General features: G+C 43.9%; 1 protein-coding gene across 3 annotated transcripts in view; it reads left to right on the top strand.

Moving 5' to 3' along the window:
- Positions 1–26,622, top strand: part of CCDC146 (coiled-coil domain containing 146) — a 144,450-nt gene that overhangs the window by 100,834 nt on the left and 16,994 nt on the right. For 2 of the 3 annotated variants that reach the window (XM_090041929.1, XM_090041931.1), the window contains 9 exons: positions 704–777; positions 4,981–5,208; positions 6,880–7,066; positions 15,394–15,489; positions 16,670–16,840; positions 19,132–19,220; positions 19,334–19,498; positions 21,283–21,507; positions 22,190–22,418. In XM_090041929.1, coding sequence (XP_089898055.1) covers positions 704–777; positions 4,981–5,208; positions 6,880–7,066; positions 15,394–15,489; positions 16,670–16,840; positions 19,132–19,220; positions 19,334–19,498; positions 21,283–21,507; positions 22,190–22,418 — 1,464 coding nt within the window. The remainder of the gene's footprint in view (positions 1–703; positions 778–4,980; positions 5,209–6,879; positions 7,067–15,393; positions 15,490–16,669; positions 16,841–19,131; positions 19,221–19,333; positions 19,499–21,282; positions 21,508–22,189; positions 22,419–26,622) is intronic. The other variant, XM_090041930.1, reaches the window with a different exon arrangement.

The raw sequence follows: 26,622 nt of genomic DNA, 5'->3' as shown, positions 1-26,622 counted from the left end.
CAGAATTTTCAACAGACATGTTAAACTCTAAAACAGTTGTAATTCCTTTACAAAATATGTCATATGCATATAAACACACTGTGATTATTTTATGTTTTTTTATTGGAACCTGCTAAGAATAACTTGCTGTATTAATCTGTAAATTTATCATACTTCAGACATCTCAAATATATCCTGATTATCAGTGCAGGAACAGTCAGTTCTGAAACTAACCTTAAGCCATTTTTTGCCTTAATTGCAATAACCAGAATTAATGACTTCAGATTATCTTAGTTTTTCTGGCCTGTAAGCATTCATTTTGCTCTAGTATAGATTTTTTTGGAAGGAGGAGGCTTTGTTGTTAGAGGGATTTTTTGCATATAATAATAGGCTATGTGTAAATTAAGTAAGTAGACTGAGTTATCTGTTTGATGCAGAAATAATAGTGGCAGACCCTCCCTGAAAAGAAAGACCCATTAACAAACATTGTATACTGTTATGTCAAAGTTAATTTTATAACATTTTTATCATGGCTTATTTTAATTGCTAAGCTTAAGTTTTGTTTGGTTTTTATATTGTATTACTTTAGGCTGCACTAATGTATGCTGTTACTGTAAAATACACATTTCTGTTCTGTCATTACATAATTCAAAGCAAATATTAGTTTATGTGAAAATGCATAAAATTAGACCCTGCTTCTTTAACAATTTTGTTTTAATACCAGGAAGAGTTAGTTCAACTCCATGTTATACCTGTCCAACTTGGAAAAGAAATGGACAAGATTAACCGCAAAAAAACGTATGTTTTTAAATACATTAAACATTGTTTTATTGAATATTAATTCTTTGTATTATTAATAATAATAGAAACCTTTTATAGAGACAACTAAGAAAGCTTAAGTTCTTGATACAAAATTCTGATCAGTGCAGAGACAGAGGTAAGGTAAGGTGTCTGCAATCTGTTTAAAGAATCAAAGCCATGTTACAAAGATAGAGTTTGAGTAGGAAAACATATTTTAGACTTGAAGACACTAATAAAAGCACTTTGGAATAAAATGTGTTTATAATCCATAAAAATATCTGTGAATATCCACTATCACAGTGTAGTATCAAATACAGCTTTGCACAGATTACCAAATCACTATGTAGCAAGGGTGCAAGACATTGCTTTACTCCTCAGATCTTTTAATTTTTATATTCATTGAACAGCAATGAATGAGAGGTCTAATAAAGAATTAGGGTGGGCCCTTGTGGGCTGCATGCAGCACATGACCATCAGTTGGGCAGCCCTGCTTTACACCTTAGACCATGGTATTACATTAAGGTTACTGAAGTCTCCCCAGTGCACTTTCCTTTGGTCATCAATTTACCGCTGTTATGTATTCTTAAAGAATTTCTACCTGAGAGCAATCATTTCATATTAAATACTGTACCCATTTTCTGTTTCTTTCTAAACTAATCTTTCTAGGTATGAAAAATACCATATTCACCTGAATACAAGAGGGTTTTTTCCCTAGTTCAGCATAGGGAAAAAACCCCTCTCATCTTAGAGAATATAGGCCAGGCAAGCAGCTGCTGCAGCTCCTGAGGGGGCGGGGGAGGTTAATGTGGCAGGTGGGGGAGGGGAGAGAGGATGGGGAAGGGGTGCATAATGTGGGGGGAGCATGTGTGTAAGATTAGCAGGAAGATTGCAGAGAAAGGGATATGCAGAGTGAGGAGGGGTATGGGGAAAGGGACATGTTGCGTGCAGGGAAACAGCGTGGGGCAAGGGACATGTGGAGTGGGAGGAGTGTGGGGGAAAGGGTGTGCAGTGATGGGGGAAAATGGAGGAGGGGTATATGGTGCACAAGAAAGGAATGCATGGAACAAGTGGGGGGGAGAAGGGAAAGGACATTGGGAAGGGAGTGCTGGGGGGAAAATGGGGAAGGGGCGCACACTGTGGGGGAAGCATGGGGGAATGGGTGGCAGAGGGAGCATGGGCAAAGGGACACATGGAGCAAGGAAAGTTCAGGGAAAGGGACACAGAGTGGGAACAGCCTAAGGGAAGGGGAGTGTGGAGTGAGGGGAGTTCAGGGAAAGGGCATGAGGGAGAGGGCATGCAGTACAGGAGGGAACGTGGGGGAAAGGTTGCATGGTGCAAAAGGGAGATTCAGAGAAGGGTGCATGGTGCCGAGGGGACATGCAGAGTGAGAGGAGTGTGGGGAAAAGGTGTAAGGGAAGAGGTGCAAGGAAAGGGACATATAAGGTTCAGGGGAAGTGGAGCATTCTGTGAGATGAGCTCAAGGAAAGGGACACGGAGCATGGGGAGTGCAGGGTAGGGGTGCATGGAGTGGCAGGGGAGCTTCTGTGGCTCTGGTCCTGACCCTTGGTGGGGCTGGAGCCTGAAGCCAGAGCTGCCACTACTGCCCAGCCCGGTTGAGTACTCTATGCCCCCAGTGGAGACAGAGTAAGAACAGCCACAGAGGTAAAGGGGGCAAGTGGTAGGAAAGGAAAGGCACTGAGGGGGACTGGTAGTAGGTGGGCGGGGGGGCAAGTGAAAGGGGAGGGAAAAAGGACTGTGGGGAGGCTGCCTGCCCCCGCAGTCACCACTTCCCCTGCCACTACTGTCCCTGTGGCAGTGGTGGGAAGGCTAAATTTAAGAGGAACCTCCAATAACTAGATTGTAGATGTGGAAAATTGAGCCAAATATGTAATTTTCCAATCTAATAGTTGGGGGTCATCTTAGATTCAATTAAATACAGTAAGTTTATTTTAGAATCTTTTTTATCTAGCAAGTCCCAAAAATCCAATACAAAACCCCACAATCCAGTCCAATCATCTCTATGGATAGTAAATAAATCATTTCTATGGATAGTAATGAAATACAGCATTTAAATGAGTAATTTCTACCTGGTGACTCTGAAAATGTCAGAGCATCAGGAAAGCAGAAAGTCTGGTTGTTGAGACATTATTCTTATAATAACCACAGATGTTTCAAGAGATATTTGAAACATGCCAAACATATGACTGAATAGTCATCTGTAAGAAATATATTTATTTTATCAGCATTCTTCCAAAGAGCCTCATACATGAGATTAATCGTTTTTTTAAAAGTCTGCCCTTATATCAATGTGCCAGCACCAAGAGGCTATATTTTTCTGCTAAATTCTATTTGTATATAAGGGCTTAATTGAGGCGTACACTTCCTTAGTGTCCCAGAACAATCCTATATACTAGTACAGGCTGGGGGGACGAGATGTTTACTGTGGAGCTGCCCAATTAGCTCTGCAGTAAAGTCTCATCTCTATGCATATTTTAGCCCACAAACAACTAATTACCTCTGCTGTAGGTTAGTACTTGGAAATACAAGTACCATCATGCAGCAGAGTTCTTTACCACGCAGCAGCACACATGTAGATGTTGATGGGGCTGGCTGGGGCATAAGGGTGCTTCAGTGCAGGGGTCGTCTGCTTGCTAGCCACACACTGAAGAACCCTCATGCCCCAGCCAGCCCCTCCACGTTGAGCTGGGTCAGAGCCTCCCCCATCTGGCAGGCAAATTCCCTGGCCCCTGACAGCCAGGGCTGCTCCAACCTAGTTTAATGTGCTGTGGTCCTGGGTGCACATGTAAAGGCAGTGCTTGGGAGCAGAACTGTCTCTAGGGGTGCACAGGGCCCGAGGCATATCAGCCTGTATGGGGCCGGGGGTTAGGGGTGGTGACGCCCCGCAGAAGCCAGCAGCAGCATCAGCAGCACGTGGGGGGGTGATGAGTGGCTGGAGCCAGTGGCGGTGCCACATGGCAGCAACTGTGGTGGGGCCTGTACAGCACTGCCAATGGAGATCCCCAAAGCCCAGGGCCTGGGGGAGTTGCCATGATTTATGACCCCCAGGGACAGCCCTGCTTCGGAGCAATAAACTCTGGTGCAATATGCACTGAAGTTTATTGCTTTGCATTAATTTCACATATAGACATAGCCAGTTTCTACTCGCTACAAGACCAGGTTTGGATTTTGGTCTATACTCACTGTAACAGGGGGCTTCCTTGTGGCCTTTCTACCAATGGCCCACCCACCTGTTTTTGGGCCAAATGCCTGCCTTCTCTCCTGCCATGCCTTGATGATATATAATTATGATATTAATTAAGTGGGAGGCTGCCCATTTCTTGCCCTGATGCCAGGGGTGCTATTTGCAGCTCCGTTCCTCCCCTACACCACAGACCAAACCTCACAGATGGCATCCACAGATCTTATCATCACTCACACTGGGCCCCAGAATCCTCCAGTCTGGACCCTTACCAGATCCCTCCCATCAGATGGCTTATTTCACCCTCATTCTGGGCTGCCTAGCTCCCTGAAGTGTTCCCCCTTTCAGGCGTGGTTCCCCCAGGACCTTTGGCCACACAGGCTCTGGCCTCACCTCCAAGGCCAGTCAGAAACCCCAGGCCCTTAGCTCTGGGCATCCCTTGCAGTGGGCCCCTGGCCCTTTTGACCTGTCTGGTCCTGGCCCCAGCATGGCCCCGGTGGGGGTTTTCAAGTCAGGTCTTTGAGCCTCTAGCCCAATCACTCTAACTTGGGTCCACCTTCTTGACCCTTCTATGGGGTAACCCACCTGGTTGTGGGAGCTGGGCTTATTAAGGCACCCTGATCCACCTTTCACCAGGGTAGTAACTGGCCTGATATTTCTTGAAGGTCCCCGCACCACTGGGAGCCCCACCAGACCACTCACTCCTGGCAGGGTGTAGTTTTAAGTCATGCCCAGGACCAGGAGCCTCCAAAAATCCCCTACAGCTCCTGCCCTTACCTCCAGGATGTTGCATTCTGCCTTGCAGCCAGGCAGTGGCTCTGTCTGGCCTGCCAGCAGTGAACTGTTCTGATTATATAGGCAGCCAGAGATCTAAAATGGCCACTGCAGTCAAGCACCTGCTGGCTGCTTGGCTTAGCCCTTAAATTGGCTGACACCAACAGTGCCCTGCCACATGCATGGAGTTGTTTTGAAATAATAGTTGTTTTGAAATATGTCCACAGGGTTGTAGAGAAGAAGAAAAAAGCCCTCGATGACCAAATAGAAGAATTAAATGATACCTTGAAAAAAATAGAAAAAAAGAATGAAGAACTTTCAGAAGAAAAGGAAGATGTAATGAAGGAATTAGATGGAAAACGAGCATTGATTGAAAGCAAGGAGCGAGAATTCAACCATTTGACAAAGTTACTAGAAATGGGTAAAGAGAATGAAGCGACAGCCCTAGCAGACAGGTCAGCATTGTAGGCATATGAGCCACATTCTGTTATAAAGATATAAGCAAGCACTCATCTCTTCCAAACAATCCATTCTTTTCTAAATTATTTATAGCTTTTGAAAAAGCTTGTGTTTTGACCATCTGATTTGATAGACTCCCATCATCTAAAATGAGCCTTGTTTCCAACAGGGATGAATAATATTTGTTTGTTGAATTCTATGGGTATTTAAAACTTGATATTACACAAAGAGAAAGATGTTGTAAGGGCCTTGTCCAAATTCCATTGAATTCAGTGATGACTCATTGATTCAATAGAAAATTATCAGAAAACTCAAATGAGTATTCCCAGAACTTAACTCAAGAGCTCAGTTTCCACCCCTTTCCTGAACAAAGACTGATAAGAGGTTGTGAAAAGGGGCCCAGTTCTGGCTCCATAATTTTTCTTTGTCCAACTCCAGTTAGAAGGGGGCAGCAGGCTTCACTGCTAGTAGAAACCATCCATCACAAAGACATGGTCAGAGCAGAGCCTTGCTCTGCTACATCAATGTCTCCCTGAGGAGGGAGCAGCTGCAGGTGGAAGAGTTGGCCCGAGAAACTGTAGAGCCACTTCCACCAGTTTTTCACAAGTTGCATGTTCCCACTATCATCAAACACCAGCTTTCCAGGATCATAAGCCATGCCCTTCAAGATCTTGATTTTTTTTTATATAATGCATTTCAAATTTGTGTCATCCAAGTTTTTGATTTCTAGGCCTTTAGGTGCATTCTGGTTGTATTTACAAGCTTTTCTCTCCAGCCATGAGAGCTAGAAACAATCCTGCTTAATTTTAAGTGAATAATGAAATTCTCCTATAATTCACAGGACTCCAAGAGTTTCAAGAACACCACAGATCATGAGAATAATGAGAACAGGGAACACCAAATTTATATCCACAAGTTAAAAAGATGCAGGGAATTTCTTTGGCTGAGTTAAATATACTTTCTGCTGTGTAAGCAATACACAGTGAACTAAGTAGACCAAAGAATCCAGTCCTAGATTTTTCAGAGGAGCATAAGGGAGTTAAGCACTCATATGGCACTGAATTCCAGTGCCTCTAGATTTCCTTGTAAATCCTATCCTTCTCACTTTTGGCAAATCAATATAAACAACAATAAGCCTTGAAATATCAGAATGTTATTCCTGGTTCCAAAAAACTTGAAGTTCCTCCCTTTGTGTGCAAAGATGGAAAATTGTAATCTTGACCAGTCTTTCAGCAACAACATTTCTATCCCTACGGGTGGCATTTCCTATTAAAAAAAAGAATGAATGAAGAGTTAAGTAGTACTCTAAACTGAAATCTAGAAGTAAAAAGACTATTTAAAAACTTCTTTCACTATTAAAATAAGGTTTTGTAATTCTTACTTTAAGAAACAGAAATATTTTTCTTTTACATTTTGAATAAATTTTTAGTATTGTAAAACCCTGGGCCCACTGAATTTACTGAAGGTGTTGGCAGTTTACCCTTTCTGTTCTCAGAGAATGGCCACAGATTTGTGACGGTTTTATTTTTTTTATTTTGCAAATTGAGTGTAATTTGTGTATTTTTTAATTTTAATTTAGAATTGTATTTCAACCTCTGTCTTTTTGGTTTTGATACATCTCTTGGTTGGGTTTTTCCCTTTCTGAAGTTCTCTATGCCTCTGTACAGGACTGTTCTAGAAATCACTTTACATAACTGTCTCCTGGAGAAGCAAAAAAACCATGATATTCTAGTGAATAAGCAAAAAGAAAAAGATAAAAATTTGAGAAGTTTAAAAAAGATGGAACTGCAATTGAAAATTGCTCAAGATTCCTTGGAACAAGTTAAATCACTTCATGGAAGACTCAAATTAGAGGTCTGTATCCAGTGCATTGATTACAAGGATTAAAATCATGATGTAGGAAATCACATTAACAATATTTTGCAAATAGTACAATGGAAACTAAATTTAAAAACTTCTGTCTACAGAACTGTGTTAGATTGCTTCTGACATGTCTATTGAGAGCTCGTCCTTGTACCATAAAAAGTAGGGTTGTAAGGGACTTCAGTTGGTCATCTCTAAGCAGGAACACCCGAAACTAGATCATCCCAGTCAAGGCTTTGTCTAGCTGGGTCTTAAAAACCTCCAAGGATGGAGATTCCAGCACCTCTCAGGGGAACCTGTTCTAGTGTTTTACCACCCTCCTAGTTGTCGGGGAACAGGGCCCCAAGGTCACGGTGATCGGGGTGGCAATCAGATACGAACAGGTGGGATTACTGGTGTGGAGTCAGAGGAAGGAACACGTAGCGGATTTGAACAAAGATGAATTTATTTAACTTACGCTTTAGGCGTAGGCAGCGATGTCTTCAGTTACAGTATTAACAACAGTGAACAACGAAGGGGTCTGTTGGCCCACGAGGTTCAGTCCGAAGACCTAGTCCCAGGGCTGGTCAACAGCTCATTAATGGGGAACACAAACAACGGAACGTAAACTGTAACACGCTGTACATGGTAAGTCGCGTGACGCCAGTCCCATAGGACAACGATGAAAAGCGATGATGTCGGAAGCCAAAGTCAAAACCAGGTGAGTCAAGCCGAGGTTGCAAACAAAGTTCAATGGATGATCCGGAACCGTAGTCAGTAGTCAGTGCCAAGGTAAGTCGGAAGCCAGGTGAGCAGAGTCAAAACCGTAACACGGCAAGTAATACGAAATACCAAATGACGGAGGTGAAGGAGGAGATCGATAGGCCCTAAAGCCTGACTGAGAGACAGTCCCTGCAGCAGCAGCCTCTGTCCTCAGCTAACGCGATCTCCCCCCGAGGGAGGGGCTCACTGAACTTTTATCTGAATTTAGTGGCCAATCAGAATGCTCTCCGCAGGGAAATTTCTAGTCAGATTACCTCATGTCAGGCTCTGACTGAGCATGCTCTCAGTCAGAAGCTGACACAATCTGAGCATGCCTCTGTGGGGAAAGTAGGTCAACAGTGATTGACAGGTCCGCAGGTCACCCAGGGGGCAAGGGGCTGGGTGAGCCTTGGAAATTTCCACTCACAGAGTCCAATATGCATGTCAGTCTCAATCTTCTGTGTTGGCAGCATCTAATCAAAATTTTGCTCTGACACTAGTGACAAAGCTTTTCCGAATATCTACTTAAATTTCCCTTGCTGCAACTTGAGACCATTGCTCCTTGTTCTGTCATCTGCCACCACTGGGAACAGTCTAGCTCCATCCTCTTTGGAACCACCCATTTGGTAGTTGAAGGCTACTATTAAATTCCCCCAAAGTCTTCTCTTCTCCAGCCTAAACAAGCCCAGTTCCCTCAGCCTCTCCCCATTGTCGCGCCCCTAATGCTGGTACACCCTTGACCTGCGATCCTGGGTCGGCACGACCGGCTTGGCGCGAGGAGGGGGATTTATGACCGGGCAGGTGGGTGATAACAGTGAGCAGGAGTCAGTATGATTTAAACACAGCGTGATGGTTTCACAAAAGATTTATTTTACTTACGCTTCTGACGGCTTGCAGCGTAGGCAGAGGAGCTGATTGATTTAGTTACAGCATGCAGATATCATGTTACCCAGCATTTACAGGGTGGGTAAGACAGTTGCTTCCGAGCGATTCATATAAGCCGTTGCAGTCTGCAGATTACTAAGAGCTCTTGATAAGAAAGATAACGTCAAAGATAAAGAGATAAATGGACTGGTAAGACGAGATGGGGTATGCCAAAAAAAAAATACGTAGGCGGAAGAGATAACATTCGTTGTGCACAATCTGTTTTCCTTGAGTGTATACACAGTTCTCCTCTCTGCTCTCTGTTCTCTGCTTTGGGTGGAAGTTCTTTCAAAGTTTTATTTGACACAGGTGAACAATTACTATATGCCAATTATAAATAATTAATGAGTTGGCACTTGTGTTTTTTTTGTTTGCTCAGGTTTCATAAAAAAGGGGAGTTATTTTTACTTGGGTGGTACTGGTTCTGTTTGGTCACAGGATGGCGCGCATAGCATATTTAATTTTACAACTTTACTAAAGTCAGCTAATTTCGTTACTATACGTACTTTATCTTTTGTGCTTCATAGTTTCATAGTTTCATAGTAGCTAGAGTCGGAAGGGACCTAGGTAGATCATCTAGTCCGACCCCCTGCCTTAGCAGGAAAGAGCCCCGGGGTCAGATGACCCCGGCAAGGTGCTCATCTAACTTCCTTTTAAAAATCCCCAGGCTAGGAGCCTGCACCACTTCCCCTGGAAGCTGGTTCCAGGCCCTAGCCACCCTGACTGTGAAGTAGCGCCTCCTAATATCTAATCTAAACTTACCCTCCGCCAGTTTGTGACCGTTATTCCTGGTCACTCCTGGCAGCGCACGGGGGAACAGGGACTCCCCCAATACCTGCTGATCCCCCCTGACCAGTTTGTAGCAGGCCACAAGGTCCCCCCTTAACCTTCTCTTGTGGAGGCTAAACAGGTTCAGGTCCCGTAACCTATCCTCATAAGGCCTGCCCTGCTGACCCCTGATCATACGAGTGGCCCTCCTCTGAACTCTTTCCATATCGTCCACGTCCCTCTTGAAGTGTGGCGCCCAGAACTGGACGCAGTACTCCAGCTGCGGCCTGACCAGTGCCGCATAGAGGGGGAGGATCACCTCCCTGGACCTGCTCGAGATGCATCTGTGGATGCATGACAGGGTACGATTGGCCTTCTTGACTGCCTCCCCACACTGCCGGCCCATGTTCATCGTGGAGTCAATGACGACTCCAAGATCCTTTTCTGTCTCCGTGCTGGCAAGAGGGGAGTTCCCCAACCTGTAAGTGTGGTGCCGGTTCTTCCTCCCCATGTGCAACACCTTGCACTTATCAGTGTTAAACCCCATCCTATTCTCATCCGCCCACCGTTGCAACCTGTCAAGGTCAGCTTGTAGCCTATTGCACCCTTCTAGTGCACCCACATCCCCCCACATCTTAGTATCATCAGCAAACTTGAACAGGGTGCTTTCTACCCCCTCATCCAAGTCACTGATGAAGATGTTGAACAGTGCGGGCCCGAGGACCGAGCCCTGCGGAACCCCACTGCCCACTGCTGGGCCGTCAAGGCCAGTTTCTCTCTTAAGTATGAGAACTCAAGTAATTTGAAATGAGACACAGATAGGGGTGTGTATATGCAGCACTGTTAATACAGAGGCATAAATTACAACCACAGAGTTTGTTGTGTTAGCCCCTGACCTTTTGTCATCTGACCTTTTGCCATTGGCATCTGAAACCAAAAGACTTTGATCTTTGACACCCATAAGCAGGGATACTGATTTTCCCTGATAAAAAATTCCAAATTCTCTGATAAAAATCACAAATTCTCTGATTATACCCCCAAATCTGTGATTAAAATGAAAGGCCCCCCACAGAACCCTTCATTCTCCCTCCACCACATCCCCCTAGGCAGGCTCATGCCCCTCACTCCCCTCCAACAACCCCCCCCAGCCCTGCTGGTGCCCCTGACCCCCCACCCACAGCTCCTGGTCCCCCAGCCCTGCCGGAGGGGGCCCCCAGGTGCCAGGGCTATGGGACCAGGGACCCAGGTCTGCAGCCCCCTGCCCCTGGCAGGAGTCAGTAGCTGCTGCAGTGGAGCAGGTCCCAGCTTCCCGCCCCCCCAGCTGCCTGCTGCTTGCCTGCTATGGGCTCAGGCAGGGGGGACAGTTCCCCACTGCAGCACACGCTCCCAGGGCGCAGGGAGGACCCATGCTTCCCAGATCTGAGCACGCAGCAGGAGCTGAGCACTGCCCTCTGTGCACTGCCACCCTGCTGCCTACCCCCAGGGCCTCCACAGCCTGCGTGACCCAGCACTGCAGGTCAGAGCACAGCCATGCAGGAAAGCTGTTTGTCACTGCAAGCTGTGCGCTGCCCTGGTGACTTGCCCCTTGCACTCTTGGCTGCAGCAGGGCAGGTTGCGCTCAGGGGATTCGATGCCAGGGCAGCATGGAATATGCAGTGGCAAGTAGCTTTCCTGTGTGGCCATGCTCTGCCCTGCAGCACTGGGTTGCACCTGCTGGGCTGCAGAGGCCCCAGGGGAGAGCAGCAGGGTGGGAGTCTGGAGTGGGCAGCATGTGCTTGTGTCCATTCTCTGCACACAGATCTGGGGGACGTGGAACTTCTCCCCCAATCCCCAGGAGCGTGCAGTGTGGTGGGGATCATCCCCCCACCTGAGCCCGCAGTGGGCAGTGCACCCCTGCCCTGCCCTGCGCACAGATCTGGGGGGCAGGGGTCTGCCCTGCTCCCTGGGAGTGTGTGAAGCAGCTGGGAGCTGGCCCCATCCCCCACCTTCTGGATAAACCTCCTGTGGTCCTGTCTTGCTCCCTGCTGGGGCCCTGTAGCCATCCATTGCAGCCCTGGCACCAACCCCAAGCCACTGCCTGGCTGGGCAGCAGCCCCAGCCCCAGCCCCAGCCTCAGCCTCAGCCTCAGCCCCTGCCCTGTTCTCCCTATGAAGGCCTCAATTCCCCCCTCCCACACACACACACTTATCTGCCGGCACTGCTCTTCGGGTGCCCCTGTGTGACTGCCATCCCCCCGCTCCCTCCCAGCCCCCTGCAGGCTGGAACTGTGTCAGCCTGCACAGAGCTCATTGCAAAACTGCAAAATCCATGGGTTTCTCTGGTGAAATGAGAAATCTGTGTTTTCCTCTGGTAATAGGTAAAATCCACAGTTTTCTCTGTTTTTTCATGGGATATGGAAAACCCGGATCCCATGGGGTATGGAAAACCCATCCCATCCTCATAAATCATGTTCTTTAGTCCCCTAATTATTTTTGCTGCCATCAGCTGGACTTTCTCCAACTTGTTCACATCCGTTCTGTAGTGGGAGGCCCAAAACTGGACACGGTACTCAAGATGTGGCCTCATCATAATCACTTCCCTCAATCTACTGGCAGTGCTCCTACTAATGCAGCCCAGTATGTCGTTAACCTTCTTCACAACAAAGGCACACGGTTGGTTCATATTCAGCTTATTGTCCACTGTAAGCTCTTCCCAGCTCCACGTCAAGTGATATATAGAATGTTTTGTTTCCTTGTGTGTTCCTTTATTGAGTTCATGTGCGTAATGTAGCGTGAGTAGCTTGTTCATACAATAAGGAAATTACACAAATGCTTCCTTTATATTTATTTTTCTTCTGATGTTGCGAAAGATCAGTTATTGCTACATACTGATAGTCTATGTAAAAGAGAACTAGCTTCACTGACTGTAACCAGCTGTAAGTCATGCTTACTCCTTTCACTGTGCAATCTTTATTCCCTCTCTGTCTGCCTTTTTCAGGGACAGATTTATATACAAATATGTGTGTACAGTTTTATGTGAGTAAGAAGAAGGGAATAGATTTACATGCATTTGTATATGAACTTCCTCTATGTAAGCTTAACAAGAAAGTGTTAAAAGTGTTTAGTTTAATTGCCTAAATTCTATTTATTCTATCACAATGACACTAGGGATATGTCTACACAAGATGTATTACTGTGCATTAGCCTGATTTACTGCTCATCTACCCGTGTATGCCCTTAGTGCACAGTAAAAATGACTAATCGTGACTAAATTTGATACCAGCAAAATGTTTTAGCTTCTCTGCCCATAAAGTAGGGCACTGATACCCAATTTGGAACATGGTTTCAGAACCACAATGAACAGTCTATATAAGTGCAAGGTATTATTTTATGTTATCTATATTAGTGTATAGAACTTAAACATCTAATTGTACTCTAGAAATAGTTCTAGGGCAGGGGTTGTCAAGCAGGTGTACTTGAGATGGTCCTATGGCAGGGGCGGGCAATTATTTTGAGTGGAGGGCTGCTTACCCAGTTTTGGTAGGCAGTCGAGGGCTGCATGGGTAGGCCCACCCCTTGGCAGGTGCCCCACCCCTTGACAGGTGCCCCGCCCCCTGGTCACCATCTTGGGACCAATGTCCCAATGTCTTGGGACCAATGTCCCAGGGCCAGCACTGGTGGGCCCAAAGCAGAGCACAGGCTGGCAGAGGTCCGTGGAGATGGGCTGGGCTGCACCAGCAGGGAGAGGGGAGCTGGCCTGGCTCCATAGACCCCGTGCTGCTGCCACCCTGCTCTGGGCCCCACCGGCACTGGCCCCAGGACACTAGTGCGGGCCCTGTACTCCCACTGGCTCTCTGCCTGCTCACACCCAGTGCCCCCGCCCCCGCAGTACAGGCAGGGAGCAGCACATAGCCCCAACCCCCTGCTCACCAGTAGGGAAGAAGCTGGTGCTGAGCATGGGGAAAAGTGGCCCCTCACCTGCCCCATGGCTGGCGCCCCATGTTCCAGGCACTTGCAGCCTGTGTGGGGCTGTCCGAAGCAGGCACAGGCAGCCCCAGGCAGGCTGTGAACAGCTGCAGCATGGAGCGCTGGCCATGGGGCAGGCAAGGGGCCACTGTTCCCTATGCTCAGTACCACCTTGTAACCTGCCAGCCTGGCAGTGGGGTTGGGTTACAAGGTGGTGCTGAGTGCAGGGGAGGGAGAAAGCAGCCCCTCCCTGCCCCATGCCTGGCACCCCATGCTGCAGCCACTAGCAGCCTGCCTGGGGCTACCTGTGCCTGCTCCGGACAGCCCCTCATGGGCTGCGAGCACCTGCAATGCGGGGTGCTGGCCATGGGGTAGGTGAGGGGCTGCTTTTCTCCACACAGGAAAGGAGCCCAGGGAAAGCTGAGAGCAGGTGGGAAGCGGCCCCTCCTCCACCCCACGCCCAGTGCCCTGTGCTGCAGGCGCTCGCAGCTGGCATGGGGCTGTCTGGGGTGGGCACAGGCAGCCCCACGCGGGCTGCAAGCAGCTGCAGCATGGGGCACCGGGTGTGGGCCGGGGAGTGGCCATTTCCCCCCCACCACACTCCTTCCCTGCCCAGGGCCCCCCACGCTTCCCACGCCAGGGGAGCCACATGCTCCCATCCCAGAAGCCCCAGCTGAGGCTTCTGGCTGGGGGGCGGGGCCAGGTGGGCCCACTGTTGTTGGAGCCCGCTGGGCTTCCCCTGGGTCCTACTGCCCTTGGTTCCTGTCATTTTTGACAGGAGCCAAGGGCAGAGAAATAAGTTTACAAATTTTTTAAGGGGCCCCGCAGGCTGGATAGAATGACCTTGCGGGCTGCATCCAGCTCGCGGGCCATATTTTGCCCACCCCTGCCCTAGGGGGTACACATGGGTGGGCAAGAATGGTGTGCCACCACGCATCATCCTGCACTGCCATGCTGGCATTACCCACCTGGCCATGTGAGAGGACTAGAGGAAGCTCACACATAACAGCTGCTGCAGCTCCGTGTCTGGCCACATGCCACCTCACCCACCATGCTTAGTGGGCAGGGGTACAATGATCTAAAAAGGTTGAAAACCCCCGCTCTAAGGTTTATGGGTCATGTGACTTCCAGATCTCATTTTCTCACTTTGTAGGAAAAAAAGATGTTTTTTCTCCCCTTGCCCACATTAAAAATTCAATATATGATGTGAAAATCAAGATGGGTTCTTTTCCTCTCATATATCACTACTAATAAAGTCTTTCAAGACAAAGCAGCCCTTCTGTGACACCTTTGCAATGCCACTGTCTTCCAGTTATACTCCTGTGAAGCTTTGTGTTACAAACACTTTCAGTGGAATTGAACCATATAATTTAAAATGATATTAGTTTCTAATCTGTCAGCGTTTTTGCACCAGACCCACCATTGTAATATCCTTCTCATGAAACACAAAAAGGAATCAGTCACAGCTCATTTTGTTCCCCGTTTCAGCTCATTAAACATGCAATAAAAACTTATCTATTATACCTCACTGAATAACACTAAATATACTCCACTAAAGTCAATAGTCAATAGATCTAGAAATTCAATCCAGAAGTTGATTTATAAAGTTAAAGGTGACATCTTTATCCAGTCACTTTGGTGACAAACTGTTTCATGCTGTAGTGAAACCCTGACTTTCAGGAATGCTTGAACTCACCAGGCAGGTTGTTTTAGGGTATAGAGTTATTTTTTTATATTGAAAATTTGGGAAAATTACTTATTTTTATTATTCATGTGGTGTCCTAAGAGCACCAAAGGTCCTTGGTCAAGGCCAGGATCTCATTCTTTTGGTTACTGTAGAAAGGTACAATAAAATGACGGTTCCTGTCCCAAAACGTTTACAATCTATCTTTTTTCTTATCTATCTCTCATTGTGTCAGTGTGTTTCATTTATTTTTGTAGACAGAAGCTATTCCTAAAAATGATGGGCCATTACTACAAAGAAGAAAAGAACTCAAGAAAGAAGTTGAAATGAATAAGCGAAATCTAGCCCAGGAGGTAAACATCTACTTTTCCATACAGTTACAATTTTTTTAAACTAAAACTGAAAAGGGCTATTTGTAGAAAATTTGCTCTATGCTTCAAGTTGTAGGAACACAGTGTGATAATTCTACATTCCATCTACACTCCAGTGGAAACTGGTGAAAATGATTTGTTTTGGGTATAATTGAAGTAAAGTTTGCATTATAGTATTTCTCTTCCACTATACCAACTGTATGTGCTTTTCTATACCTTCCACATTGTTAATTATATCAGTGCATTCAGGGAAACTCTAGTAAGCTCAGTTGGTGGATTCTGAGAGTTGCATTGCACTGACAGCATGATGAGGATGGTGGTTTTTCAAGATAAGGATCATGCTGTGCTTCCCTTTTATGGCTATCCCAGGATTCATTAGTATCACTGTATTATTTTAATTATAAACTTGGTAAAAAAGTTATGTATAGAATGTCAGACCAGAAGGGACTGTGGTAATCATCTTTTCAGACCTCTATAACATAGGCCACAGGGCTTTCCTTAACTAATTCTTGCTTGAACCATAGCATACAGCTTAGTAAAAAATCCATCTTCATTTTAAAATGATGGACAGTCTACTACAAGTCTCAGTAAGTTCTTCCACTTATGAATCACCTTAAGTAGTAAAAAAAACTCAGCCTTTTTTGAAGTCTGAGTTTGTCTTGTTTCTGCTTCTAGCCATTGTATCTTGTTTTATCTTTGTCTACTAGACTGAGAAGCCCATTAATAGAGTTTTGTTCTTCACATACATATTTATAGGCTGTGATAAAATAACTCCTTAAAATTCTCTTTGGTAAGTTTAACAAATTGAGCTCTTTGAGTTCTGCACTCAAGGACTTGTTTTCCAAGTCTTGCTGGTTCAAGCCACTGTATCTTCTGGCTTATTTTCATGCTCACTATAAAAGGCAAACAATCTGGGTTACACAACAGAAATGTATCTAGGTAACAGGACATTCTGGTGTATTATTGAAGGGATAACTATTATTTCCAATAGTATGGCTTATTTTCTATAAGACCATTGACACTTTTGTCAACAAAAGCTAAGCAGACAGAAATCTACTTGGACTTTGCAAATACAAAAAGGTGCTACAAACTTTGTACTTTTCAACAATGACATTTAAATGCCTGGATAACTAATATGAAATTAATTTGGGTTTTAATTTAGCAAGTCATGACAGATGCTGAGGCCCAGACCTTAGAAGAGTGTATTGCTCAAGAAAACCAACTTTTCAAGGAGCAGGAACGCTGCAGAGATGAGTTAGTCAATCTTGCACGTCTGACTCAAGTCAAGTCTGATGAAAGAGAGCAGAAAGCTAGGGACTTCCTAAAAGCCCAGGTAAAAAATGATGGTTCATCTAAAGTGAATACTGTTCTTGAGTATATTAGAAAACATTACTGTTCTGTTCTCATATCCCTTGGGTATACTCTCACAACATACAAAGCATATATTATGATATTACGTTGTTCTACTGGTACCTTAATAATACTTCATTACAATCACATCAGAATGTCATCCAGCCACAATGCAAAGTGATAGCATTTCACAGGCAACAGTTTGAAATTTCAAGATTCACAAAGGGCCAGAGGATAAGAATAATATCTATAATACTGGAACAGAAATATAGATACTTCAGTCTGCAAACTTTAAAGCATGAATTCTGCACATTATATTCCATGAACACTTTGGCATCCAAAGGCAACCAAAGTTGTCTTTCATTCAAAAAAAACAACCAACAACCAGGGGTCAGCCCTTATTTTCCTGACATATTGCAGGATGGAAATTTCTGGTGTAAATTATGGTTAAAAAAAAGAAGGAGGAAATTAATTGAGTAGACATTTCCTCCTTACATTGGGTCCCTGCCTGAAGTTTACTGGCATTATGACATTACATACATGCCATTAATACATACCAATTTATGTCTAATGCCAGTTCTCTTTCTAGGTACAAATTACACTCACATAACTATTGATTTAGAGTCTTACAAATGGGTGTCTATATTCCAAGCATCCTTGACTATCATAACTAAACAAGGCATCAGTATCCCCAGGTCAAAGAAAAAAAAACAAGTGAAAACAAATTATTTGACAAATATGCAATTCTCAGTCCAGCATTGGGAAGGGTATAAGCAGTTCTTTGCTCAGGCGGAAAGAGGTAAAAGATGGAGAAAGTCAGGACATTGAGTACTGAATAGTAAGGCTGTGCGAAATTTTGGCGGCTGTTTTATTTTGTTTTGGATTTGGATGTTTTGACGGTCAAAACACCAAATCTGAAATGAAACACAGGGCTCTGAAACAGCTCTGAAATAAAACGGGCCATCCAAAATATTTCAGAAATGATTCAGATGTTTTGGAGCTGTTTCAGAGGTGGGCTTGCAGGGAAAGAGGGAAGGGGAGAATGGGGAGGAGAAGAACTGCTCTGATATTGACACCTGTAGCTGGCCAGTGACAATGATCTGTCCCTGAGGTCCCTTCCAACCCCGGTGCTGGGGAATCGAATGGGGGGCTGGGGTATCCCTGAATATTCCCCTAGTTCCTGGTTCAATTCCCCAGCTCCCTGATTGCTTCCCCTGGCTCTTCCCAGGGGGTGCAGGCCCTCAGATGATGCAGAATGACAGCAGGCTGCTACAGCCTGCTATTTCCCCAGCCAGCAGTGGCAGCCTGTTGAAACCCTGTGCAGATCCAGGGGCCCTCACCCCCTGGGAAGAGCTGGGGGAATGATCAGGGAGCTGGGGATTGAACCATGAGCTTCAGCTCCCAGGCACCACACAGCACCCTGCTGAGCAGCACTGCACCTGCACAAAGGTGCAGCTGCCATGTGGGTGCCAGGCAGGGGCCGTGATCCCTGCTGCCCTGTGTTATGTAGGTGGGACTCTGCCACGAGCCCTCAGAGGCTCCAGTCGCTGCTGTCAGAGCTGGTGGTTGTGGGGCTTTTTTTTTTTAAACTCTGCACTCACCAGCTGCGGAGCATGCGGATGACAGCACACTACCGTTGCTGGCTGGGGCCAGCACCAGCACCTGAATCTGCCCGGCACAGCCCATGCTGAGCATCGGGAAGAACCCAGTACTAGCACTGGCCCCAGCTGGCAGTGGCAGCCTGCTGTCATCCCACACACAGATCCGGGGGCCTGCACCACCCGGGAGGGCTGCAGGGTTGTGCCACATTCATACTTAATACAGATCCACAGGCCCCATAATTCTTAGATTCAACCAAAATATTTTACTTTTCATGAAAGAAGCTTTGTGCCCCCAGTTCTCACTGAAGTCAGTGGGAATAGAGGACATTCAGCAATTCTCAGTAGTTAGCACCTGACATTGGTTTTCAAGTGACTGTTAGTTCTTAAGGTGTATCATCAAATTATTATCTTAGCTATAATAATACAGTTAATGCTGTTGGATAAATGCATGTAAGTAGATTGTTCTCTAAACTTGCTAGTAAAATTTGAAAGGACTCTTATTTACCTTAAGATTTTATTTTTTCCTTTATATTTGTTCTTCCCTTGATGATCAAAGAGTATAAAGCGTGTTGTGTTAAATGAAATAAATAAGTATCTTCATCTGTATCAGTGTCTGAAATGTCATTACAAAGTGTTGAAATATCTAAAATGTTCAATGCTGTTTATATTTCAGATCAGGCTCCAAAACATTATTAAAGAAATTAAAAAAAAAGATCTGGAAATAGGGGAATATAAGAAGAGGAAAAGAGATATACAAAGGCAGTAAGAACTGTAAAATACTTTAGATGGAATAGCCTTTTTCTAAGGTAGTATCTCATATAATATATCTGTATCTAAGAATTATATTTATCTCCTTAAAATATTCATTTTTCCAGACTCACAGGATTTGCAAAAATATATGACATTATTCGAAATGAGAGAAATAAATGTGTAAATTTGGTGTATGCTGCTCGCCAGAAAACAACTGAAATTAAAGAGAGGGTTAAAATGCTAGATAATGAGATGGAAATTTTGAGGAACAGTGCTATAATTAAAGACAGGTGAGTGTAACAAAGAGGTCTTTAGAGATTATCAAATCCAGCCATATAGTGAGGCAAGATTAAGTATACCTAGATCATGCCCAAGGAATATTGGTCTGCAAACTTACTCTGCAAACCCCTAGTGAAGGAGATTCCACAATATCTCTAGGCAGCTTTTCCAGCATCTCCCTATCATATAAGTCCTAAATGGGTTTATATCAAATTCAGCTGACTTCTTCTTGTCTTTCCTTCAGTAACTATAAAGAAAAAATAATGTCCATCTTCTTTATATTAAACTTTTAGAATTGAAGAACTGTTATGTTCTTCTCAGTCTTCTTTCCTAAATTAAGCAAATCCAGTTTCTTTAACTTTCCCTTACAAATCGTGTTTCCTAAACCTCTTATCATCCTTGTTGCTTCATCAATATAGAGTACAGCAGAATAATTAATTATGGTGTCTAACCTACAACACCTCTATTAATAACTTGAAAAATGTGAAGTGTTTTTTGCAACATGACATCATTGTCATTTGTCCTGTTCTTGCACATTTGTATTTATGTACCTGATTGCTCTTTGAAAGTGTAGCAGTTTAAACATCCTTTATAAACCTGAATTTCATCTTATCAATTTCCAGTAATTTCTCCACTTTCTAACAATCGTTCTGAAATCTGATCCTGTCCTCCAGAGTGCTTGCATCCCTTCCCAACTTGATGTCATTAGCAAATTTTACTGTTATATTTTCTGTTCTCTCATCCCAGGTATTAACTAAAGTATTGAATAGACTCAGGTCCAAGACAAACCTCTGCAGGACCCCACTTGAAATGCCCTCAGTTTGACAGTAAACAAGATAACTACTGTCTGGGCATGTCTACTCAAGATGCTTAATGCACAGTATTATAACACTATGAAGTAGCATGCCAGGAAAAACCATGCAAATATACTTCTGCACAGTAGTATTAGGCTACTGCACAGTAAAAGTCACTAAAAAACTATGCAGCTTTAAGTGCATACTGTGCTTTAAGTCTAGTTACTGAGCATTTAGTTAGTACTTCATTAAGCAAGTACTAAACTAAATGCACAGTAACTATTATGTGTTAATGATGCGCCCTCTGAGACTAATTTTTCAAACAGTTGTATGCCCACTTTATGGCAGTTACCATATTGTTCCAGTTTTAAACTGACCTTTTCCCTCAAAATGAACCATAAAAATAACAGTTAACTTATATGCTTCTTTCACAGCATCTGATGAAGTGAGCTCAGGCTCACAAAAGCTTATGCTATATATACAGCTCTGATTTACTCTGTGTGTGTGTGTGTGTGTGTGTGTGTGTGTGTGTGTGCGCGTACACACATAAGGGCTTAGTCCACCTGTCTGTTTGTCTATCTGTCCGTAATGCTCTTCTTTGGGTGTGTGGCTCCTGGTGGGGCATGGCTCCAGCTGGTGCTGTCAAGAATGCTCTAACTTACTCTTTATTTTCTATTGCCCAGGCTAGCAACCAGGAAGCAGAGAATTCCCATAGAATAGTGAACTCTGTTTACTTCTCTATGCCTCATACACCTCCTTTTCTGAGGCACTGGGAATAAGGTCACTAGAGAGCCTTTAGTATGTTCTAGACAAGCTAAAGAGACATTAACAGAACATATTACACAGGATGTAACCTCTGGAGAATGGTTTTGTCTCCCTTCAATACTCCTCTGCAATGGCACAGAGTAAAACAGATGATTAGGCTGAGTGTCTACTCTACTATATTTACTAAATGGAGATTGCAATACTTTTTCCCCTCTTCTCTGTTCCTTTTTTAAAAGAAAACTGCAGAAACGCAGTCTAAAGCATAAACATAATATTGCAATCAAAGATAGCCTCCAAGGTGATGTTTGCAAAGTTATTGCTATTCTGCATGAGATGAAAGAAAAGAAGGAGCAACATTTACTGGATGTTGACAGACTCACCAATATGTTGACCCACACTGAGGAAGAAATGTTACAACTACAGAAGCAATATGAAAGAGCTGTCCAGCATCGAAATGAGAGGTAAGACAAAGGATAAACTGGGTGCATCTACATTTCATGTAGCTGAATAATACTGTGCAGTAGTGTGTCACAGCACCAACAGTGCTAATACCCTACTGCACAGTATTATTAGGCTTCTGCATAGCAGAATCATTTAAAAGGCATTTGCTGGTGCTACTGCACAGTGATTATACAAGTACTAAATAAATGCGCAGTAACCACTGTACAGTAGCATCTCGTATAGACCTTTGCTGTTTCCATGATGTTTCATGTATTTGAAAGACTAATTAGCAAATGCTGAAAGCTTTCATTTCCTGAGTCCACCTGCAACCTTTTGCTGTAATTACTGATGTTATATTTTTGTTTGTAGATACCAAGTTGATTAATTTAAATTTAAATTCTGACATGACTGTATTTGTCCTGGAACACGCTTACCCTAAGCCACCTTCATTTTAGTTTGGTTCTAAGCATCAATGATACTTTTTTTTTTAAAGGGTACCTTTCACTCAAGAAAACTAGAATATGTTATGGAAATAGCAATATTTTCTATTTTCACAAACTATCACTGGCTCTTATCTAGCAATGTAAATTGCCCTAATCTAATAAAAAAACCTGCTAGCTACATTCTTGAAGGGAAATAATAGGGAATATGAACAAAGATTTTAAAATCTACATTTAAGCTTCCATTTTGGATTTCTTGCAGTGGTGTTCTCCTCATAGAGCGAGAGGAAGAAGTATGCGTTTTTTATGAGAAAATAAACATTCAGCAGATCACAAGTAGAAGTGGAAATATTGAGATTCAAAGCATGGATGAAAAGATCAGATTGCTAAAGCTGAAGATAGCTGAGAAAAAGAGGCAGATTGAGACGTGTCTGAAAATTCTACCAATGAAGAATGCCCTCGATGCAGATATGGTGGCACTTCAGATTCAGGTTGTTGGAAACCGCTGACAATTTTAATTTGTATAATTTAAATATAGAATCATAGAAAATTAGCATGGAAAGGGACCTCAGGAGGTCATCTAGTCCAACCCCCAGGTCAACACAGGACCATCCCCAACTAGATCATTCCAGCCAAGGCTTTGTCAAGTCAGACCTTAAAAACCTCCAAGGATGGAGAGGCCACCACCTTTCTAGATAACCCATTTCAGTGCTTCACCACACTACTAGTGAGAAAGGTTTTCCTAACATACAACCTAAACCCCCCTTGCTGCAACTTGAGACCATTGCTCCTAGTTCTGTCGTCTGCCACCACTGGGAACAGTCCAACTCCATCCTCTTTTGAACCCCACTTCAGGTAGCTGAAGGCTGTATCAAATCCCCTCTCATACTTCTCTTCTCCAAACAAAATAAACCCAGTTCCCTCAGCCTCTCCTCATAATTCATGTGAACCATTTTCATTGCTGTCTGCTGTACTCTTTCTAACTTTACCACATCCTTTCTATATTGGGGGCAAAAACTGGACACGGTACTCCAGATGTTGCCTCACCGATGCAGAATAGAGTGGAATAATTACTTCCCCCAATCTGCTGTCAATGCTCCTACTAATGCAGCCCAGGATGCTGTTAGCCTTCTTGGCAACAAGGCCACACTGCTGGCTCATATCCAGATAACTGTCCACTGTAACCCCTGGTCCTTTTCTGCAGAGCTGCTGCTTAACCAAACAGTCCCCAGGCTGTAGCAGTGCATGTGACTCTTGTCCCAAGTCCAGGCCTTTGCACTTGTCCTTATTGAACCTCATGAGATTTATTTATTTTTGGTCCAATCCTCCATTGTGTTGAGGTCTCTCTGAATCCTAGCCCTACGCTCCAGCATATCTACTACTCCCCCCAGCTTGAGGGTACATTGCAACCCATGGTCCAGGTTGTTGATGAAGACATTACATAAAAGTGGCTCCAAGACTGATCCTGTGGGGCACTCCACTTGACACTGGCTTCCAGCTAGACATTGTGCCATTGATTACTACCCGCTGAGCCAGACAATCCAGCCAGCTTTCTACCCACCTTACAGTCCATTTATCCAACCCATACTTCCTCAGCTTGCTTGCACCAATGCTGTGGGAGACAGTATCAAAACCCTTGCTAAAGTCAAGCTATATTATGTGCACTGTTTTCCTCGCATCCAGACAGCCAGCCATCTCATCATAGAAGTCAATCAGATTGGTCAGGCATGACTTGCCCTTGGTGAATCCATGCTGACTGTTCCTAATCACCTTCTCCTCCAAGTGCTTAGAAATGGATTCCTTGAGGATCCGCTCCATGATTTTTCCAGGTACTCAGGGGAGGCTGACTGGTCTGTAATTCCTTGGATCCTTTCTAAAAAATGGGCACTATTAGTTGCCCTTTTCCAATTGTCCAGGACCTCTCCCGATCGCCACAAGTTTTCAAAGATAATGGCCAGCAGCTCTGCAATCACATCAGCCAACTCTCTCAGCTCCTTCAGGTTCACTGCATCTGACCCCATGGATTTGTACACATCCAGCTCTTCTAAACAGTCCCTAACCTGTTCTTTCACCACTGGGGGCTGCTCACCTCCTCCCCAAACTGTGCTGCCCGCTGCAGTAGTCTGGGAGCTGACTTTGCCTGTGAAGACTTTGGTGAAAAGGGCATTGAGTACTTCAGTCTTTTCCTCATCATTTGTCACTAGGTTGCCTCTCCCATTCAGTAAGGGACCCAGATTTTCCATGACCTTCCTCTTGTTGCTGACATACTTGTAGAAACCCTTCATGTCCCTTGCTACCTGCAACTCCAATTGTGCTTTTGCTTTCCTGACTTTATCCCTGCATGCCTGAGCAATAGTCTTATACTCCTCCCTAGTTGTTTGTCCAAGCTGCCACTTCTTATAAGCATCCTTTTGGTATTTAAGCTCATTGAAGAGTTCTCTGCTAAGCTAAACCAGTCAGCTACCATATTTGTTATTCTTAGGTTTACGTAGACTAACTGAATTATGCTTCTGATTGCTCCCTCTCCAAGTTAAAAGGGAACGAACAAGGTTGTGGTCACAGTATGATCTATAAAGCCACAAATTGGTTTCCCTGTTCTTTTTAGGAACAGCTACATGCACTCGATTCTATTCCAAGAAATACAGAGCAGGGTGATCCATGACTCAAACTTCTGGCAAGAACCCAGCAGCCTAGCACAGGGTACATATATTGAGCATGCTGCTGCACAATCATTTCTCACATCAGTATGCACTACTTCCTAGTGCTTAGCATTTTGACAACATAGTTTAAAGAACAGGGGTAGACTTATTATTATACTTTCAAAAGTCATCCCAGTGGATGCAACACAGCATATTTCAATTAAACAACAACCTTACAACAGTAAGGATGGAGATTCCACCACTTCTATAGGTAATTTGTTCCAGTGTTTCCCCACCCTCCTAGTGAGAGAGTTTCTTTCTTATATCCAACTTAAACCTCCCTTGCTGTAAATTAAGACCATTGCTTTGGCTTGTATTATTCTGTGTTCTTATAAAAGAAATTAAATAATGTAATGGACATTTAAATTCATTGTAAAACAAAACCTACAGTATGAACAATAAGGTTGACACAAACCAGTAAAAGATTAAAGCAGCAATCCAAGAAAGCACTTAAGCAGGTGCATACTGTTAAGTACTTGAGCATTTTAAATACTGCATGATCTTAAAGTTACTCACCTGTTTGAATGCTTTCTTTGAAGGAAGCCTGACATAAAAAGTCATAATGCACTACATATCAGTGTGTCTAAACTTTGAGATGTTTAGGAATTATGAAATAATATAGAAATGCATAGGGAATTAGTCAAAACTTCATTAAATAGTCATTCCGCTTTTCTAAATAGTAGCTCAATTCACTGAGAATACTTGACCCTAAACCTACTCTGGAGACTATGCTGCCTACTGTGATATAATCCATGTACACTTTCAAACAAGAAACAGTAGAAGTTTTAGTTTTAGTTACAAAAAGACATTAAGCAACTACCAAATTTTAGAGTTCAGCATTGTAATGGACATTCTTCCCTTGCTTTTTAAAATGGCTCATTGATTTTTGACCTTCTCTCCAGCTGCTCATTTTTTCCATACATTTTATTTTTGTTGATACGCTGAATTTAAATTTATGGTGTGCATCAGTACTGCTAGTAATTTCATAAACTAAAATTATGATTCACTGTCAGATAGCACATATTTATTACATTACTTCTGCTCTTTCAAGGAAAGTATGCATCCAGTTAAGGGAATAAACTTGTGTATGATGGTTTGCATAGAATTGTACAAGAGTGCTGTAATTAATGAATGCGTTTTAGATTCAATGAGGCAAATACCATGACAAAACACATGGGTGATTTTCCTGAAGTAAAACAGACAGTTACAAAACCCTGAATACCACTGCAGATGCTAGAGACATCCTGCTGCTTTCTCCTTTGTGACTGATTCTTTGAAGCACAAAGGCTGTGTTAAAGGGAGTCTGCTGGCATGGATATTTTTTCAACATTTTTTTTTTAAGATTAGCATAAAATAAAAACAGAGGCATAACTAGAAAGTGTTATGCTCTGGATGGACGCAGTGGTGGAAGCCAGGCTAGTGACAGTAGCCTGGCAACTGACAATAGCTGCCATTCTTGCCTCCCCTCTTGGTTGGCACCCAGAGCTGGTGACCTGCTCACCCAACCCTACTTACACTATTGAAAAAACAAAGGAAACTAGCATATATACTACACTATTAAAGACTGGTTACTCTTTAAAATTTTTCTTAAACAGGCAATTGTTCCAGCAACCAATGGTAAATTAGGTTTCAGCATTTTGAAAGCAAAGAGTTACTTACTGCAGGTCAGTTGGCCCAACTCTTTTGCTCCTGTCTCTTTTTGCTATCTGAGTTAGACCTTCTAAATTAAACCAATCTAATTATTGACTGGGGTGATCAGTGTTTTTGCTGCTGTTGTCCTTGTCAGGTGTTGTTGATGTTCTGTCAGTGCTGAAGTCTCAAAAACTGCATTGCCAGCAAAGTCACAGCCAGGAGATCCCAACATTAGTCTTGCTTTAAGAATGACCACAGACTCCCTCTGGTTGCAAAGATTTGGCCAGGTTTATTGTCTATAAGCACAACCCTAACATGTTTTGGTCTAACAAGTACATCAGACCAGGAGCCAAGACATCTGTAC

This window comes from Crocodylus siamensis, chromosome 4, assembly GCF_052110815.1.
Source record: "Crocodylus siamensis isolate JL-2025a chromosome 4, ASM5211081v1, whole genome shotgun sequence".
In the NCBI taxonomy this organism is placed as follows: domain Eukaryota; kingdom Metazoa; phylum Chordata; order Crocodylia; family Crocodylidae; genus Crocodylus; species Crocodylus siamensis.
This window is presented reverse-complemented; position numbering and strand designations above follow the sequence as displayed.